Here is a 20,664-nt window from a genome sequence, read left to right as displayed (position 1 = left end):
CATCAGGGTTGCTGAGGCTCAGATGACATAATGTGTGGTGAATTACATTTTAATGAGAACTATATAAATGTAAGGTATTACTTTTGTTGCTATTGAGGCATCAGATATAGTCTTCCTTAGAGCCCAAACAAGGGTCAAATTATTGTGTCAGAGAGGGACAAAGATCTGACAACTGTTTACTGTTGTGGCTTGTGATAAACTGGCAATAGCAAGCACTTTATTGGCCTTGAGGAAATCGACCAGAAAGCAATTTTACTTCAAAATTAAGTATGGTCTTTAAAAAGTCACCTCTTGGTAGGCTCCATCTGGACCTGGTTGAAATTAGTGAGTAATCTGACTGCCTTTGGCTTTAGAGTTGGTCCCATCTTCTGTAATCTCCAGTCTAAACATTCCCTCTTGTACCCTTGATGAACAGAAGGGAAGCAGATCTGAAGTGCTTCTGTGGGCTCACCTGTCATAGAGGTTCTTGAGGCTAGAAACCACTTATTTTAGGTGGTTTAAATTGTTTATTTCTTGGCCTAGTAACACCTAGGGTTGCTTTTATTGACTGCAGACATGTAAAACTGGCTTGGCAAATTTCTCTGGTGGACATAGCACCACCAGGAATTTTCTTTCTGGAGCTTTCAAAGATCAGTTAACAGTGCTTAGGATCTTGTCTGCTAGTTAGGCAACTAAGATTCTTCATTTTGGAGTAGGATGGAGCAAGGCAAATAACAACCTAGGGGCAAGTTAAAATGTATGCTTTTTTTTTTTTTTAAGAGATTCAGTGGAGCAATATTTAGAAAAGTAACTAAATAATTTAGGGCCATAATGAACATATTTTGTCTCATTTGTTTCACCCTAATAACCTTGGAATGCAGCTTCCAAAAAAGCTTGGTAAGCTAGGTCTTAGATTAGGTAATGTTAATTCACATTTCTGTTGGTCAATCCCTCAGTTCAAAGTGGAAGATGCTACTCATGCATGCCAGTTTTACCAATCCATGCTCATTTTCCCACATATAGAATAGAGCACCTCCACCAGATTTTAGAGACTAGAAGCAGTTGTGCATTTGTCAGGGTATCAATAGTGAAAAGACAAGGCACTAAATTAGGATAATCTGAGGAATGTTTAATTAGAAAGATACAGGTGGAAAAAAAAAAAAAAGAAAGATACAGGTGGTGTGTAGGAGAACCACAAAAGGAATCCAGGACTAGCAGCATAGCAGCAGCAGACTTATCATAAATAGACCTGAAGAAATGAGAAGAAATTGGTGACTGGAACCAGAAGAAATTGGTGACTGGAACCGGAATGGTAAATAATTTCGAAGAGCAGATCATCTTGAGAGGAGCAGGGACATTCAACTGAAGAGCACAAGCCGACCTGAGGTCACTACATGTGCCCCATGAAAGTAAATACCCTAACATCAGTCTTGTCCTTTGCTCTTCTATCCTGCAGGGTATCCCATTGGTTGAACTCAACCAAAAGCCAGAGGGCACAGGAACCCTCTGGGCACAGAAAGTAGGGCAAAGAATGCCATGAGAATCTGGAAAAGGAAAACAAAAGAGAAAATGTCATAATGTCAACAATTTGTCATCTCATTATGTCATACATTGGGCACACAATTCACTAAATAGAGAAATAGAGGCAAGGTTACATACGTGTGATCTTAGCTCGTCCACGAGTTAGGGAATGGCTTGGTGAGCCAGCTTCCCCAGGATAGCTAGTGCTGGCAAAATGTCTCATGATCTATTCCAGTCTAACTTAGAATTAGTAAGATTTGATAGTCAGGATGGAAAAGCATACCTCTTCTTAGGAGTATATAATGACTATTCTTCTTGGTTGAGTTGATTTTGGATTGCTATCTATCATGGTGCTATACAGCTAATAAATATCTAATGAACATTTGTTGTCGTCGAACTTGGAAGACAGGCCTATCTGGATTTATTATTTCAGTGTCCCAACTTATGAGTACTTCCACCATAGAAACCTTCCAAATATCCTGAATGTACTCCAGAAACCACTGCTTTAAAATAAATGATGTATGATTTATAAATATTATTCAGTTGATCCCTAGCTGCCTAGCTGCCTAGGGATGAGGGTGTTTGTATAGTGCAGCATGAGAACAGAACTTCTCTGCTAAAGAAGCCAACTGAAGTGTTGGCCAAAAAAAGTGATTGCACTTTGCTTCTGTGTTGAGAGGCATGGGACGTACTACCAGAGCCAATTCCTAATCAGGCTCTTAAGAAAATCTTTCATAGCAAAGCTGTCCCTTCTTTTGGATGCAGACATTGGGAAACTGGGCCACCTCTTAAAATACTTGTTGATCTTTATGAGGAAGAAAGAATACATGAAGCTTGAAACAAGAATCTGGAGGGAGAGCTTCAAAGGACTTCACCACCACCATCAACAATGAGCTCAACAAATCACTACACATGCTTCTTTATTTTTATAGGCAATAGTGCCCTCTTGTGATTAACATATGAATAACCCTTCTGATGGCTTGGTATAACCAGTGAGTTTTCAATTAACCATGCCAATCGAGGCAAAGTACTTCATAGACACCACAAGAAATAAAGGGTTCTTCAAATTTGGCCAAATGAGAAAATACACTGTACAATCACAGAATGTCCAATGGTACCTCTTTGGGAGCTTGGAAGTGATGAGCGTAACACCAACCATATGTATATCACTCGGTTTGTAGATGTAGTAACTACTTGTATCTGGTTAAGGAAGAATAGCTTATCCGTTGCCTGCATATGTGGGAAAACCATTAAGCATGTATGACTATAAAACTCACTATAGGTAACTACTAGAACAATTACATCAGAATAATATTTCATTATTCAGTGGCAAGGGATGGTCAACAACATTAAGATCCTAGAATGGATTGAATTCATGTACTTTAAACAACAAAGCAGGACTGGGGATATCTGGGGGGTTAAGAAACACATAGACTACATTACATGCAACCATTAAAATGTTAGGTTCTTTCTGAGGCAACGTTTTCAACCAGATAAGAGAGGGAAAGCAACAGACAGCAAAATCTCTGAAATTAGTGCTTGCAACTGTAACCCAAGGAACAACCTTTAGGTGTATGCAATATCATGTTTTCATTTAAAATTACCCATTAGTGTTTTCATTCACATGGTTATATGGAAAAATAAAGCTAGAATTTACATGTGGCTAGCCTTGAAATCAACAGTATTATTAAGTAGTTCCCATTCTTTAGACTCTAACTTCTACAACTATGGACTCTAAGCTTTAGCTTTTGCATGGGTTCATATTAGGGTATCAAATTCTCAAAATTGTTTTGGCTGTTTCATATTTTAATTGAAATACAGATTTTATTATAGAGGCTTTTTTTATTTTAAAAGATTTTATTTATTTGACAGAGAGAGATCACAGATAGGTAGAGAGGCTGGCAGAGAGAGAGAGAGAGGGAAGCAGGCTCCCTGCTGAGCAGAGAGCCTGATATGGGACTCGATCCCAGGACTCTGAGATCATGACCTGAGCCGAAGGCAGCGGCTTAACCCACTGAGCCACCCAGGCGCCCCCTATTATAGAGGCTTTTAATGCCTCTTCCTTTTAGCAAGTTCTCAACTATAGAGCTACATGTGTACATTCTTATTCATCAGGAATATTAACTCACTAATCTATTTTTTAACATTATTAATGAAGTCTTCCCTAAACAAAGTAATTCTTCCTTTCTCAGCCATCGCCATCAATACAATATTGTTAATACATTTTTATTGTAAAAGTACTTTCCAATGGGTTGTTACGTTTATTAGAAAGTTTACATTACTCCATGTCTTCTATCAGCTATGAGTGATCAAAATCTGCAGAAACCTCTTTGGAACTGTTCTAAATGATTCTCTGAGAAGGGACTATTTGTTGATGTGAAAATGTGTAATCCATCTGTAAATGAGCAGATTTTTACACATAGTCTGAAGAGATATACAACAATCCATTCTTACAACATAGGATATCTTTAATTAAATCGATATTGGTGAGTTAAAAAACATGAAGTGAAAAGAAGACAACTAGGGAAATAAGGTATTCTATGGCTATTTATAATAAAATGTTTAAAATTAAAAAAGACGAGGAAACATTAATTGGCTTTGTAACTGAAGAGAGAAGACTAACCAAGAGATCACAGGAAAATAATTCTTACAGAAGCAGCACAGGGAACAAATCATCATCTTTTGCATATTTTTGTTTCTCAAAATTATTTGGCAGGACTTGGCCTAGTTAGGGATGAGCAAAAACAAGATGTAAGAAAAATTTAAAAAGAGGGCATCTAGTACTAAGAATCTTGAAGAATACAGCAAAACAGAAAATGTTCTATTAGATATTATAACTTGGTATGTAACATGAACATTTAAAATTCTGATTAAAGTGACTAAAATGACCTATATTTTTAAAAAAAAGTCAAATAAGAATTTAGGGGATAGAACTCAAAATAAATTTACTCTTAGTAGTAATTTGATGTGAGAATATAAATTCTTTCAGTTTGGTAAACATAGATACAAAATCCTGTTGTCTGTATTCTACCTTTGCATAGGTTGTCTATAAAGAGTGATACATGTCAGGTCACATCGAAATGAGTCAATACTTTGAGCTAAAAGACTGTTTACACAATATACACATTCTTTACTTACAGAGCAAAATAAGCTTAACACTTTTACATTAAAAACCTGGGATACAGTAGGATTAGTAGCACCATGAAAAATAATTCTTCCCCCAAACTGCAGTCTTTTATTTTACTCAGTGTGATTCTTATCTTTATTTAACTTTTAACATACTGTTTTAAGTTACTGGGCAAAATATATAATCTTCATTATAATCCTGGGGAAAGTCATTCTGGACCCAAGAAGTAAATTCCTTTATTCATTCATAGAAAACTAATAGAGACCTTGCTCTGGCACGTTGTTGAGGTACATCTGTATCTTCATGGTTACTAGTCAGCATGTTCTCTTGGTCATATATAGTAGCACCATTGGTGGCAACAGTGGTAAAGTTGGGAGGAGTGAGACGTTGCATCCTGGGAATTTTTATATATATATCTCACATTTAAAAACACAAGGAATTCTTCAAAATGTTATGTCCTCTTCATGCACACTTGACATCGGCTAATACGTGTCCTCAAGTCTCCTGCTTTCAGTGTTTCTGACTGAGGTTTGCTAGAAGATAAGAAACAAGACAATCAAATTAGCCTTTTCTAGTTTTTCAATTCTATTATTGGTTCAGATTCATACCCAAACATCCTATTTTTGCTTAAGTAGCTCTCCTATGACTTAATCACTAACTTTTGAGCAATGTGATCTAGTGCAGTAACTGGTATGGCCGAGGAGCCATTAGTTACCGCGAGGAGCCATATAGTTATTTTTGTGACTCTTCTCTCTACCACTATTTCCTCTATTTGTCTCTCCCTCTTTATCTCTTATACATTTTTCTAACAGTCCTAGAATGAGGGAGATCTGAGCAACTGATGATGAATAAATGATAAAACATATGCATATGAAATGCAAAAAGATAATTGTAAGAAAAATATCAACTAATGATAACTCAAAAGAAGCAATATATAAAAATTAATTTAAACAAAAAAAAATCTAATTTAAAGGACCTACCAAGACTGAAGTATCCTGAAGTACATATACTATATGTGGTCTTACTCATTCAGACACTTGGATGAGAGCATTGAGAACATCCTGGGAAAGGGGCGCCTTCATGACTCAGTTGGTTAAATGTCCAACTCTTGATTTCAGCTCAGGTCATGATTTCGAGGTTGTGAAGATCAAGTCTTCATCAGGCTCCATGCTGGGCATGGAGCCTGCCTAAGATTCTCTTTCTCTCCCCCTTCTCCTCCCCACTCCTGTCTCATGCTCTCTCTCTATCTCTCAGAAGAAAAGAAGAGAAGAGAAGAGAAGAGAAGAGAAAAGAATAGAAAAGAAAAGGAGAGAAGAGGAAAGATAAGATCCTGGGCAAAGAGATCACTGGACTGAGGCAGTGATCATAGATCATAGATCACAGCTTCAATCTTCAATTCCTGGGTAGCCTCTGTCTAGTTGAGCAGCTCAGTTATGTTGAGCAGGTTTGAAAGTTTATAACCTTTCTTTGCTTTGTGTTTGCTACTGAAGGATTACTACTACCTAGCCATCTGAAAGCACACATACCTAACATAAGCCAAGTCTGTTTTTTTGTCCTGAGTCAGGTATATGAAAAGAACAAGCACAAATGAAAAATGCAGTCCACTAAATCTTCAACATGTGTTGGTTATAAACAATCCATGAATTGCTTCTCTCTTCCCTAGTACTTTTGAAGGAAGTGCCTTACCTGAACATGTCTGACACATCTACAGTTGCTAGCCAAAAGCTGTAGGAATTGGCATAGTAGTTGCAAGTACCCCGCCCATGACATTCAATGAAGGGAGCTGAACGAAACTCTTCCAAACAGGAACCGGGGGAGGCCAAGGCTTGACCTGAGCCCTCTGCTCCTGCGCTTGTATGCTAGAAAAGATAAGGAAAAATGTGCCACTCATACCTTAGTGAATACCTAATGATATGTGCTAAATATGACCCCAAATTCAAATCCAGCGAAGGATCTAGGGCAAGAAATAATAGAATGGCATCGACACCAAGGATACTCTACAGAAGCAACAGGCAGATTATGAAAATATATTCCAGAAAATATGTGAAGGGAAACACAATATTTGGACAGAAGTTATTTGAAGTTCAAGCTTTTTACTATGCAAATGGCAGGGATTCACTGTATTAGGAAGATAGATAGGATGGGCAGTTAGGTACAATGACAAAGGCAAGGAAGAGTATTTCATACCATCATGAAGGAGTAGCCAATCCAGAGAGAATCCCATCCCTGAGGACAATGGGGAATCTGGATGGTCTGACTGTGAACTGCAATCACCACGGCTGGAGCTTCACATACTGCACATCTGGTAAGGGAAAGGGAGGGGAACACAATCTGCACACTAAGTATGTGGGAACTAGCAATCCCTCTTCTTTCAAAGCTTTCTTGGTATAGATGCCCATTAAGGTGTCTTCTGTGCTCACAAAAGCAGGAGAAAAATGCACTTCAAGAGTTGCTTTTTCATAAGCCCTATCTCCCAATATACTTAATAAATTTATAAATGACAACTGTAAGCCTTATTTAAAGAAACTCCACAACCACTGCTATAGCGTTTGCATTTTCCATTCTGCCTTAAATTTGTATTCATACTTGCTATAGTCAATGTCATAATCGCTGTAAGAGTTTGCCTTCGTGTACTGCACATACTACTTGGGCTGTCAAAATGCCTAACAGGATGGTAGACATTTAGTAATGCTGAAACTGTGGTAAGAACAATGTCTGGTGAACTGGAAAAGACAAGAAACAGACACTTCCTCAAACCCCACCCATTATTTTTGCTCCAAAGGATATTTATTAACCATTTGTCTATATCTAGAGAAATATAGCATTTCCAGAATGCTGGGCAGCTACCCAGGCACATGGAGATGTGGCTTAAATCTATAAAATTAAGTAATGCAGCAACACAGTAAATATGTTGCCAAGTCTACCAAATCTTTAATAAATATCATGAAGGGACCTTCTGACATATGACTGAACCAATTTGGTGAATTTTTCTACAAAAGAAAAAAAATAAAATATAAGATATAAAAATAAAATAAATAAAAAATAAAATAATACCTTTAAAGGACCATTTACTCCCAAGAGTTGGGACTGACAAAAATCACAAAAAATAAATTCCCCCCAAATCTGGGCAAATGTACTAAAAAGGGCACCATGAATTTCCTACTAAGAGATACTTAATTAGGTTTAACCTTTATATTCAATGTCAAATAAACTAGACTTTCCAATGATTCATCCTTTATGGTTAGTAGACTCCTAAATCAATTGGGCCATGATCAGAATGAAAATGACAGTATCTCAAAGGCCTAGGAGATTGAGTTAGACTAGAGTTCTAATGTGGCAAAACTCTAGGAAGTCTATACTAATGGTACATCTCTCCTGTTAGTTACTCATGCTCCAAACTTCAGCTATCATTCCCTCTGTCCCATAACTTATCAACAACTAAATCCTATCTATTGTATTAAAGTGATACATGTCCCCCACTGCCAATCCATTCCTATAAGGACTACGGCAATAGCTTCTATCTAACTGGTCTCTCTATTTTAGGACCATTTCCTCTATAATCTAAGTTACATGTTGATGTTTCTGTAATTTTCCCTTAAGTATAGCTCAAGCACTTTTCAAAGCTCACCATTATAAGCCATATTAATTCCAAAATAAAACCTTACACTGAAAGCCTTCTACAATCTGGGTCCAAGAGAACTTTCTTAACTCTTCCCCCTATACAACCTTTATAAGTTACATTCTAGACATAGCAATCTACTACCCATTCCCATGTTCTCTGCCTAGTATGCCCTTCCCCTTTATAACCACCTGTATCTCAAGTCCTTCCCATCCTTTAAGTACTAATCAGGTCAAAATACATTTCTTCCATATAGTTATCCCAAATTTATCCAATTAAAATTAAACATTCTTTTCCTCATGCTTTTATAACATTTTATTAGATCTATTGTAACATTTAGCCAAGAGTGATATATATTATATTAATTTACATATATTTGCATAATTATTCATCTGATTTCTTTGTATATTATACTAAGTCTATCACGGGGTCTGGTTAAAAGCAAATCCCCAATTAATATGGCTTAAACTAAATTCTTAACTGGATATTATAAAGTCACCCCTGTCCTACCTAACCTGAGAAGAACATGATCAAATTATTAGCTTTAGACTCATTTCTGACTAGCTAAACTAATTGGGGATTCGTAAAAGTCAAAGTTAAACCAGTGTCTCACCGACTAATAAATGGCTGGATGTTCTGGCCCTTCAGGGGCTCCATGCTCATTGGCATGGGCTCTGGGGTGGACAGCCAGTAAGAATAGTCATTTCTTGAAGCAAAGTTGCAAACATTATTGATGTTGCAGAACATGAAAGGCATGGTACTGAAGCGACGAAGGCAGCTGCCAGCCGTCCCTAGGAAGAATTGGGGAGAAAAGGATCAAGGACTATATACTATGATGATACTTTAGTTTCTTTTGAAACCCTAACAAACAACCTGTCAAGGAGAAATTTTCCCATGTTTCTTAGATAATAAATACACTTTGTTTTAGGTCTTCAATTATAAGATGCATGTTTACTTATATTTTTAACATTTCTAAAATCGGGAAATATAATTTATATAGACATTTATTATTGCAGTTCATTATATATTCTCCAACATTGTTTTTACACTGGTGATGTACTTATAAATAATGGTGTCTTATGGAGAATATTGAGCAATTTATTATGAAAAAGTGAAGAACACGCACAGAGCTCTTATAATGTCTTTCTAGTACTTCCTTTCCAGGCTATCAACTCTTCTTCTAAGACATCCTCAGTATGTATCTTGTTTTGTTTTTGCGATCTCTTTGGGCCTAGGGACAATGGTAATGCTGACCAATATGCACAGGAACCATGAACAGTTTTGGCCGTGAATAATAAAAAGGAAAAAAAAATAAGAGAGAAAGGAAGGATGCAAGGGGAAAAAAATTCAGAACTGGTAAGAGCAATAGAGGTTATCTATCTATATCTCTACATATAACTCTAAAAGTTATCTCTTTTATTCTTATTCACCAAAGAATGATGAAGAATGGTGTACCCCCTCACACATTTTTAAGTTTGGGTGTAAAACTTTTCATCAGAATTTCAAATTGATACTATGAAAGTTATTAAGGTATTGGTTATTGTCTCTTGGCTCCAAAGCTACCTTTCTATATTCCACTTTGTGATACTGGAGCCTGGGACTTGGCAAACTAATGTTACCAGCAGTAATGTCTAGTGTTTTGTGAATATTTATTTATTTATCTATCTATCTATCTATTTATTTATTTATTTATATAGTATTAGAAGTCCTAGCAACAGCAATCAGACAACAAAGAGAAATAAAAGGTAACCAAATTGGCAATGAAGAAGTCAAACTCTCTCTCTTCGCAGATGGCATGATTCTTTATATGGAAAACCCAAAAGACTCCACCCCCAAACTACTAGAACTCATACAGCAATTCAGTAATGTGGCAGGATACAAAGTCAATGTACAGAAATCAGTGCTTTCTTATATAGTAACAATGAAAATACAGGAAGGGAAATTAGAGAATCGATTCCATTTACTGTAGCACCAAGAACCATAAGATACCTGGGAATAAACCTAACCAAAGAGGTAACGGATCTGTACTAGAGGTAGAACACTCATGAAAGAAATATATTATATTTAAAAACAAACTTTCTCTCTCTCTTTTAAATATATGCAACAGAATGATTTGAAAGAACAATAAACGTTTTTTAAGGTACATAAACTCATCTTTAACAAGTGGAAGTCATTCAATGCTCCTTTTGCTTCTGGAAATTATATGTCCATTCCACTGTTCTCACAGTTTTTCCTAGTGTGTTTTTTAAGTTTTTTCTTGATTATCCTATCATATTTCTCTGAAAAAACAATCTAAAATAACTTCAAAAAACTTTCTATGATCATAAGAGTTTACATGTTAAATATTTTTTAAATTGTCATCATATTGGGAATTTATAAAAAAATACAGATATTATAAATTTTGATAATTACTAAACACAAAAAGTAAACTTGTTGGGAAATGCATGTTCTAATGAGATGGATTAGAGGGAATTATAGAGCCTCAGTTAATGGAGACTTTAATGAAACCATTATTTTGAGCTGTCCCTTTGAATTTGTCCCCAGAGGTTTTCACACTTCACAGGCAGTTCAACTTCATGAGAAAGTACATATGAAATTTGAGGATTTGAAACTTGATTCCTTTAAAATTATGCCTATTTAGTTCTTGGAAATTCCTTATGTATCCAAAGGAATATGTTTATCTCAGACTGAAGATGACTGATAAAAGACCAACAGTTCTTAAACCTAATGGGTCATCATCATCATTGGGAATTTTTATATAAGAGGTTTGGGATGTGTCTAGGAATCTTTTCAAAACTTATCCAGGTTGAAAATCATTGATTTAGCCTAATTAATTCTTTTTTCAGAGGAAAAAACGTGGCTCAGAGAAAGGTGACTAACTCAAGGTCATGTGAGAATGAATGACAAATTGGAATAACTGAAAATGGATGGATTTCCTGGTGCAGCGACTCTGGAAAACAGCATGGAGTTTCCTCAAAAAGCTGAAAATAGAGCTACCCTATGACCCAGCAATTGCACTACCAGGTATTTACCCTAAAGATATAAATGTAGTAATTCAAAGGGGCATGTGCACCCCAATGTTTATAGAAGCAATGTCCACAATAGCCAAACTATGAAAAGAACCTATATGTCCATCAACAGATGAATGGATAAAGAAGATCTAGTATATAAATACAATGGAATACTATGCAGCCATCAAAACCCCAAAATCTTGCCAAATCTTGCAACAATGTGGATAGAACTAGAGGGTATTATGCTAAGTGAAATAAGTCAGTCAGAGAAAGACAATTATCATACGATCTCACTGATATGAGGAATTTGAGAAACAGGACAGAGGATCCTAAGGGAAGAGAGGGAAAAATGAAACAAGACGAAACCAGAGAGGGAGACAAATCAGAAGAGACTCTTAATCTCAGGAAACAAACTGAAGGTTGCTGGGGGAGTGTGTGGAGGGAAGGGATAGGGTGGTTGGGTGATGGACACTGGGGAGGGTATGTGCTATGGTGAGTGTTGTGAATTGTGTAAGACTGACGATTCACAGACCTGTACCCCTGAAACAAATAATACATTATATGTTAATAAAAAAAAAAGAGGGTGGTGGTAACAAATGGAATGCTAAAAGTTCTGTATAGGAGCAGAAAAAATATTAAGAATGATTAGTGTATTAAAGCCTTATAGTTTTAGAAAATGAAAGGCATTGAGAATTTATGAGATTTTTCTTCAAAATTTTCTCTGAGAATTTGGAGACTATTCAGAATTCTGCTTCATTGTGTGCAACCTAAAGCATAGATACAACCAAACACCCATCTTCTTATCATTATGGGCCTTCCTTTTATGTACCTTTTCCTTTTCTCTTCTTTCTGAGACCAAGGATATCTCCAGCCCTGTCCCCAATTAAGCAGTAATGTTTTATTTTTAATTTACTTTATAAATAAAAAGTACTTTGATTTCCATTCTCCAATTTGATTTTCACACCTATGATCAAGAAAGATACAGGACCAATATTTTCTTATATTTTATACACAAAAAAAGTGGCTAAGAGGTAGTGACAACTCAAACCTGTGCATTCAGTGATGGAGATAAGAACTGAATCTAACACCTACCAATGCTAAATCCATCCGTTTTCTTTTTTTATTAATATATAATGCATTATTTGTTTCAGGATACAGTTCTGTGATCCATCAGTCTTACACAATTCACAGCACTCACCATAGCACATACTCTCCCCAAGATCCATCACCCCACCACTCCATCCCTCCCACCCCCCTCCACTCCAGCAACCCTCAATTGTTTTCCTGAGATTAAGAGTCTCTTATGGTTTGTCTCCCTCTCTAATTTTTGTCTTGTTTCATTTTTCCCTCCTTTCCCCTATGATCATCTGTCCTATTTCTCAAATTCCTCATATCAGTGAGATCATATGATAATTGTCTTTCTCTGACTGACTTATTTCACTTAGCATAATACCCTCTAGTTCCATCCACATTGTTGCAAGATTTGACAAGATTTTGGGGGTTTTGATGGCTGCATAGTATTCCATTATATATAGATATATATACCACAACTTCTTATTTTTTTTTACTGTTTTCACATTTGAATTTTTAAAATTGTTTTTTATTAACATATAATGTACTATTTGCTCCAGGGGTTCAGGTCTATGAATCATCAGGCTTACACATTTCACAGCACTCACTGTAGCACATACCCTACCCAATGTCCATAACCCAACCACCCTATCCCTACCTCCCCACCCCCCAAGGAACCCTCAGTTTGTTTTGTGAGATTTAGAGTCTCTTATGGTTTGTCTCCCTCCTGATCCCCTCTTGTTTCATTTTTTCCTGCCCTACGCCCCACAACCCCCTGCCCTGCATCTCAAATTCCTCATACCAGAGAGATCATATGATAATTGCCTTCTCTGACTGACTTATCTCGCTTAGCATAATACCCTCTAGTTCCATCCACGTTGTTGCAAATGAAAAGATTTTATTTCTTTTGATGGCTGCATAGTATTCCACTGTATTTATATACCAGATCTTCTTTATCCATTCATCTGTTGATGGACATCTAGGTTCTTTCCATAGCTTGGCTATTATGGACATTGCTGCTATAAACATATGGGTGCATGTGCCCCTTTGGATCACTACATTTGTATTTTTAGGGTAAATACCCAGTAGTGCCATTGCTGGGTCGTAGGGTAGCTCTATTTTCAACTTTCTGAGGAACCTCCATACTGTTTTCCAGAGTGGCTACACCAGATTGCATTCCCACCAACAATGCAGAAGGGTTCCCCTTTTTCTGTATCCTTGCCAACCCATCATTTCCTGACTTGTTAATTTTAGCCATTCTGACTGGTGTGAGGTGGTATCTCATTGTGGTTTTGATTTGTATTTCCCTGATGCTGACTGCTGTTGAGCACTTTTTCACGTGTTTGTTGGCCATCTGGATGTCTTCTTTGCAGAAATGTCTGTTCATGTCTTCTGCCCCTTTCTCAATTGGATTATTTGTTCTTTGGGTTTTGAGTTTGATTCAGTTCTTTATAGATTTTAGATACAAGTCCTTTACCTGTTATGTCATTTGCAAATCTTTTCCCATTCTTTCAGTTGTCCTTGTTTTTGTTTTACACATATAATCCTTCCAGTAATCCAACATAGACTGTATTCATTTGATCAGGTGATTGTTTCTTTAACATAAAAGCTATAGCTATATTCTTTGCTTAGCCATCAAGCTCTCACCAATTTGATCCCTGTGTGAGCCATAAAAGAGACTCTGCAACCTGGGATCACTCCTGGGATCTTAGGCCCCATATCATGGCCTTCCCATGTTTGAGGCCTATACTGTACCTGAATCAGGGCCAGTTTGTAGCCTCCAAGTCTGAATGCATAGTATGAAAGCCCTTGTTTGACCAAATACATGCATTTTGACAAATTACAATGAGATACTGGATAGCAGATTCCATTTTCTCTTTGAATTAAATTTTTAAATTTCACAGTGCTCAAAAACTTCTAATGGTTCCCTAACTATTAAGTCAGGGATTTGAAGTTTATAAGCTTGATTATAGGTACAAGTTAAGATTCTGATAGTGAAGACAGAATGGTCTAAAAGGAGAAGAGTTTTATGGGAGGAAGACTAGAAGGATTTACGTAAAAGATAAGAATATTTTCACCGTGAAGATTTGTCCATTATAAAATTAGAAAAAGAAGATGCCACCTACGGAAAGTAAATGTGGGAAGGAAAAATAGCAGAGGAAAGATGAAAAAGAGACAAAGAAAAGCAGAAGTGGAAGAAGAAAGTTGGTGGGCAAATCCTCCTTTATTTGGCTTCATAAAAGGACCCATGACTCTTGGCTTCCATGTTGGTGGAGATGCGTACTCCAGTGGGGCAGCACTCCCTGGCAGGTGTGGCCACATGATCGGAGAATAGAATGAGCAGAGAAGACCTCTGGAGGTCTCTGTTGCTGAAGTGTTTTCACAAAATAGCCTAGCTAAAGAGACCTCAGGATGCCTCTTAATATGGAGACCCCAGAAACTGGGAGCCCAGACTATCTTCTCAATTATCTTTATGGAGACAAAGGGGATAATGATCCCTAAAATTGGCAGCCACAGGTCAATGTGGCTTTGAAATCCAAAGTCAAAAATTCCAGAAAAGGAAATGTTGAGAATTGGAAGATGTCTTCAGAGTCATCCAGTCCAGTTTCATCCCATCAACAAATCTGCCCACCACAGTATAGAGATGACACACGGGAACACATTAAATGAAGTGTATTTTATACAGAAATATGGTGCTTTACATAGTTTTAATCTACTCTGTTAATACTTTATAGAGCTATGACTTTATTTTAGGAAATATAAACTAGCATAATTAAGAAATGACCCTAATTTCTTTGATTTAGAAATCAAGATTCTCTTCAGAACGTACCTTTCGACTTGAAGAAGACCAGTGTCAGAGAAGAAAAAAAACTACCTCCTATGAAAAAACACTGCCCACTCAAGCAACTATTATACCTACCATAGATGGCCCAGAGAATCTATTTTCTTAATAACTAAGCTAACATGTGGCCTTCCCCCAAATGTGCTGCTTCAGGCCAAGAATTGTACCTCACACTAGCTAACCAATGCTTTTAGAGTAATGCATTATTTATTTAAAACTTACAGTGAACATATTTGGCTGCCCTTGACATGGTCTGAAATTTGGAAGCCCCCCAAAACTAGGGAGATACACTTGTCCAAGGGTACTCCAGAACCCAACAGGATTTTCAAAACAAAATGAAACACATAATAAAAAATAAGATGCCAGTTATCTCACCCAAGTCTTGACCGTGAGCTCTTTTATTTCCTTGAACGTACAGGAGAGAAAAGCCTTCATAAATCTGGACAGTTCCATGTGGGCATTGTGGTGCATCTGTTGTCTGGCTGTGACGTGTGATGAGGAATCCATGGGCAATAGAAGAAGTTCCTGGAGGACCTGGGGGACCTTGCATACCATCTGGTCCAGGGGGACCATCCAAACCACGGGTACCTATTTCCATGGAATCATCAGTATACAGAATTTAAGTGAGCCCTGATCCTATATTTATGGCTACTGACAAAACATTATGATCTCATTCGATTTGTTAATTTAGTCAATATTTATAGAGTGCCTATTAAGGTATTGTCAGATATCACAGATTTAGAGATAAATAAAATATGGTTCCTGCCCTCAAGAGATTTAAATATATATATTTTTTCTAATGGAATTGGTTGTCAACATTAGGCACTATATAGTACTGGGTGATGGAACATTTGGTGGGAAGAAATGATGCTTATTTGGGAAGTCTGTGTGTTATCTAGTCTCTTGTTCTATTAAAGTGTCAAGATGGTCACGGGATTTAAGTCAACATATTGAAAATTATCAGAACAGGTAAGTATAGTGAATACCTAGAAAAACCTCCTTTTGAGGAAAAACTGTTTCTCAGTATTCTAAACACATAAATAAAAACAAGCTTTCTATGCTTTTCTAATACTGGGAATTTTCCTTGTATTTGCTGTCCTATTTTCCCCCAGCAACAGATTCACCAGCTAGCTATACTCTCCCAAGAAAAAACTCTCACAGCTCCAAATGGACGCCTAGAGGTCTCTCAGACAAGACTACTATCAACAACAGTGTTTTACTTGTCTCACCTGGCTGGCCTGGCAGACCTGGATCTCCTTTGCGCCCTCCTGCACCATCAAAGCCAGGGAGTCCATTGCGTCCTGGATCTCCTGGAGGGCCAATTGGACCTATAGGGAAAAAATAGGATCTTCAAATATGGGTATAATAATTCCATAACCAGACAGATCTAGGAACCCTAAGGTTGTTTAGTGTCACTAAATTCATAGTCCAGTCTTGTCTTTAATCCAGATACCCAAAGGAATATCTCAAGCCTGGGACAAAAGAAGCAGACAAGTATTTAGCTTCAGTTTTAAATAATAAATTTGTCTCTGCAGAGATTACCATAATATGGCACTTGTGTTCTCTTTGCCTCAGAACAAAATAGGAGTACAAGGCCCAACTTTTGTTATCTGTCCCACCATAGGTAAGGTTGTTACTGGCTGGTACACTTAGTTTATGGAAAGACTAACAACCTTAATAAGTGAGAAAGACTGAACTTAGTTTCTAGCTTTCTTATATAATTAAAATTGGCTGCAAGCATAGAGTCCAATGGCCAACTAGATGGGAGTTAGTTTGAAAATCATGAGGCCTCACAGTGGGGAGCTGATGGCTGATCAAATTAGCTTCCTATCCTTCTGGTGGTTGGGATAGAGAAAGCACCAGATCTTAAATGCATATTAATTTCATTACAAAGTTTTTAATAACATTAACCTAATCATTCAAGTTAGAATAGCCAGTGGAACTGGCTAGAAGAGATTAGGTTGGCCTTAAAGGAAATTAGGACATGAGAAATTAACACTTCAAAGAAAAAAGGAAATAGGATCTGTGGTGGTCTGGTATTCTACTAGTTGTTGAGACTCCTCTTCTCAAAGACAAACCATGACAAGTAAAAGGAGAACTAGTGAAATGCTCCCAAATACATAAGGCTTAGAAAGATGATCTGCAAAGGTACCTGGTAAGCCTTGAGGTCCTGGTAGTCCAGGCAGACCTTTTAATCCAGGCTGGCCTGGGATCCCTGGTGGACCAACATCTCCTTTGATTATAATACTCTGTCCTGAAGGACCAGGTAATCCAGGGGGACCTAAGAGGCAAAACATACAAATTGGAATGTAGGAAAGAGAAAGGCCAGAAGTGTCCTAAATCAGAATAAAAATTGGTGCAAAAGAAACCAGTTAAATTTTTTGGAATGTTGCCATGTCCAACAGAAATCTGTTTAGGAAAGCCATCATCTTACCCAGAAGACTAAAAAATTAATTTCCTTTGAGTCAGTGGAAAAATTAGGCTTATTGTCCCTACTTTCAAGACTTGAAGCATGACTTGGTTACTAGAAAGTCTAATCCATTACAAATCTGTGAACACTGATGTCAGGGGAAGATAATTCTATTTCCTGATAAGTCCATTCTGATTCTAACATCATCTGCAGTTCTTGCTTGTTGTGCTTATCAAGTGTCCCACTGAACTAGTAAGGGAATTTAGCAGAGGTCCTATTTCAGTTTATAGGAAACTTCCGTAAGTCTCCAGCAAAAAGAACTATTTTCATATTAAAAAATATTTTCAATTAAAAATGACTTGATCTTATAATCTGTTCAACCGAATTAGGGAAAGTTAGTATAAAATCTAATAAAAATCTTAATGAATAATTCTTGTTAGTCCTGCATCCATCTTAAACTTAAAAGAACTGGTCTCAGTATTTCCTTAGTAAAACAGAGAGGTTAAGAGAACAGTAAATAGAGGGAGAGTTTTGCCTACTTGCTCTCAGTTGTTGGGGATTGAGATTCTAAAAGTTTAGTTCAAAGACAGAATGCAAACTTTCAAGTTCTAAAGTGTGTTTAAGAACCAGGTATAACTAGCTCCTGGAGTAATTCTTACCTGGGGGGCCAACAAGTCCTGGATCCCCCTCAGGGCCAGTTGAACCAGGTACTCCACTGGGTCCCTTCATGCCTGAAAAGAAGGTACATACAATGGCACTGCAAAGCAACAGGGCCATTGCATTTCCCCAGTCAAATCAGAAAATGGGTATCTTATCCCAAAGGAGTTTAATATAAAAACATCCCTTTAAATACCTGGAAATCCTGGAACACCAGGGAGACCAGGATCTCCTTTCATTCCATTGAGACCTGGTCGGCCAGGATTACCCTGAATAAATAAAATCATTAATTTTAGAAAAGAACTGAAGGGGGAGGGAGTGAGGTTATACAGTATTCATATTCACTGATAGCACTTGCTCCAGGGTCAAACTTCTAGGATTCAAATCCCAATTTTTCCCCTTACTAGCTTGTGTGACCTTGAGTTGATTATTTATCTTTGATATATAGTTTTCTCACCTCTAACCTTAAGAAAATAATAGTATCTACGTCATGTTTTTTTTGTGTGAGATTAAATGAGATAGCTCATATAAAGTACTTAGAAAACAGATTGGCATTTAGTGTATACATAATAAATGGCAGCTACTATTTTATTATCATGAACAAAGGCACTTTTTAAAGTGCAGCACTAAAGTTATAAATGCTTGGGTGAGAATCACATGTACAGGAATGATAAAGTCTGCGAGACTTAGCAAAAAATATAGCAGGGCCTATTAATTAATTGGGTTTGAGGGCCAGGAAAATTATGGGAAAAAGAAGAGTTGAGAATAAGTCTAGAACGTACCTAAAGGAAGAATAAATGAGAGACAATGAAATTTTTATCAGCAGGACTGAAAAAGCGGCAAACCTGGAACATATTCCAACATGTAAGAAATGGCTAAAAAAGGAGGGCATATTAGAAAGACAGGATCCAGCTTGAAGAAGTTTCCAAATCCATGATAATTAGAGCATCAGAATAGATGACAGTTTTAAAAATTATAAATCATTTAAAAAAGAGAATCTATGAGTCCTTACTAATAATAAATAGATAATACACAGAAGAGAAGGGAGGCTTTGCTTATGAAAGGGCTAACTGGCAAATATGGACATAGTGCAAGAGTTAGAAAATCATCATTTTCCACTATTCACTATATTCAACCATTGTATTGATTGGCTGAGGCAAAAATCATAAATAGATATTAAATATATGGGGAAATTTTGATGAGTAGTATATTTGCATGATCTTAATGTGTCTTTCCATAGCTTTGCTTATTAGTTACAAGGGGGAAAGAACAGTAACCATGCAGTAGAGAAACCAGGTAACAACTTGTTGGAATGATCAAAATTAAGGTCACCGATGAGGGGCAGATGAACACTGTAGGCCTAAACATCTGATGGAGGATATAACATCACTCATATAGTGTGGGGATGCATAATTAGAATGAAGAAATAGCAGACAAAAGAAGGAACATTCTATCCTAAAAAATGGTAGGGGGCACCCCAGGTAGCTCAGTCGGTTAAGCACCCAACTCTTGATTTTTGCTCAGATTATGATGTCAGGGTTGTGAGATGAATCCCATGTCAGGCTCCACACTCAACACAGAGTCCTCTTGGGATTCTCTCTCTCCCTTTGCCCCTGCCCCACCAAATAAATACATAAATCTTAAAATAAAATAAAATAAAAATGAGAAGGGGCTACATTTCTTCAACTATGTCAAGATTATGAAATTAAAAAAACTGCTTAGCAACTGATTCAGACTGAGGGAACATAAAGAGCAAAAATATGATAGTTAAATGTAATGCATAATTTGGTTTACACTGGAGGAAAACACTGCTATCAAGGACAATTACTAGGTTAACCAATACAATCAGAATATGTAAAGTAGAAATAGAAGTTTATATTAATGTTCGGTTTCCTTTAGTTGATAACTGTTGTGTTATTATATAAAAGAATATCTTTAATTTTAGGAAATCTTATGCAGTGAAGTATTTAGTGCTAAAAAGGCATAACAGTTACAACTTATTCTCAAATGTTCCATATATACATTTTATATATATAATTATATACACACACATAACATATGGGGCAAAACATTAACAACTAGTCCATCTGGGTAAATGATACATGAAAGGTTTTTGGCTTTTTTTTTTACCATTATTGGAATTTTTCTATGTTTAATGTTATTTCCATTAAAAAAACAGAAATGGTACAAATGTAAGAACTAACTTGCACAAAAGAAAATGAGAAAATGAACAGAACTTGATAATACTAGATTTGCAAAATATTGCTATCAGACAGTAGTCTTGAATCAGGCATAGACACATATGAACTGGAAGCACCTGGGAAATGAATGAGGAGGGAGTAAATAGAGAATGAATAAAGAGAAGACTCAAATTTTAAGAGTATGTGTCTAGAATAATGATGACATGAGGAAAAAAAGTTAATTGTT

At 36.7% G+C, this 20,664-nt stretch overlaps 1 protein-coding gene across 4 annotated transcripts in view; it reads right to left on the bottom strand.

The window, feature by feature from the left end:
• Positions 1-3,950: 3,950 nt before the first annotated feature.
• COL4A5 (collagen type IV alpha 5 chain) overlaps positions 3,951-20,664 on the bottom strand; it is a 238,612-nt gene continuing 221,898 nt past the window's right edge. For all 4 annotated transcript variants that reach the window (XM_032331820.1, XM_032331819.1, XM_032331822.1 and 1 more), the window contains 9 exons: positions 18,434-18,506; positions 18,240-18,311; positions 17,323-17,451; positions 16,400-16,498; positions 15,546-15,758; positions 8,860-9,037; positions 6,815-6,929; positions 6,314-6,486; positions 3,951-5,160 (listed from right to left, as the gene is read on the bottom strand). In XM_032331820.1, the coding sequence (XP_032187711.1) occupies positions 5,079-5,160; positions 6,314-6,486; positions 6,815-6,929; positions 8,860-9,037; positions 15,546-15,758; positions 16,400-16,498; positions 17,323-17,451; positions 18,240-18,311; positions 18,434-18,506 (1,134 nt within the window). In that variant the 3' untranslated portion in view covers positions 3,951-5,078. The remainder of the gene's footprint in view (positions 5,161-6,313; positions 6,487-6,814; positions 6,930-8,859; positions 9,038-15,545; positions 15,759-16,399; positions 16,499-17,322; positions 17,452-18,239; positions 18,312-18,433; positions 18,507-20,664) is intronic.

The sequence above is a fragment of the Mustela erminea genome, chromosome X (assembly GCF_009829155.1).
Source record: "Mustela erminea isolate mMusErm1 chromosome X, mMusErm1.Pri, whole genome shotgun sequence".
In the NCBI taxonomy this organism is placed as follows: domain Eukaryota; kingdom Metazoa; phylum Chordata; class Mammalia; order Carnivora; family Mustelidae; genus Mustela; species Mustela erminea.
The sequence above is the reverse complement of the archived record's forward strand: the minus strand, read 5'-3'. Positions and strand labels throughout refer to the sequence as shown.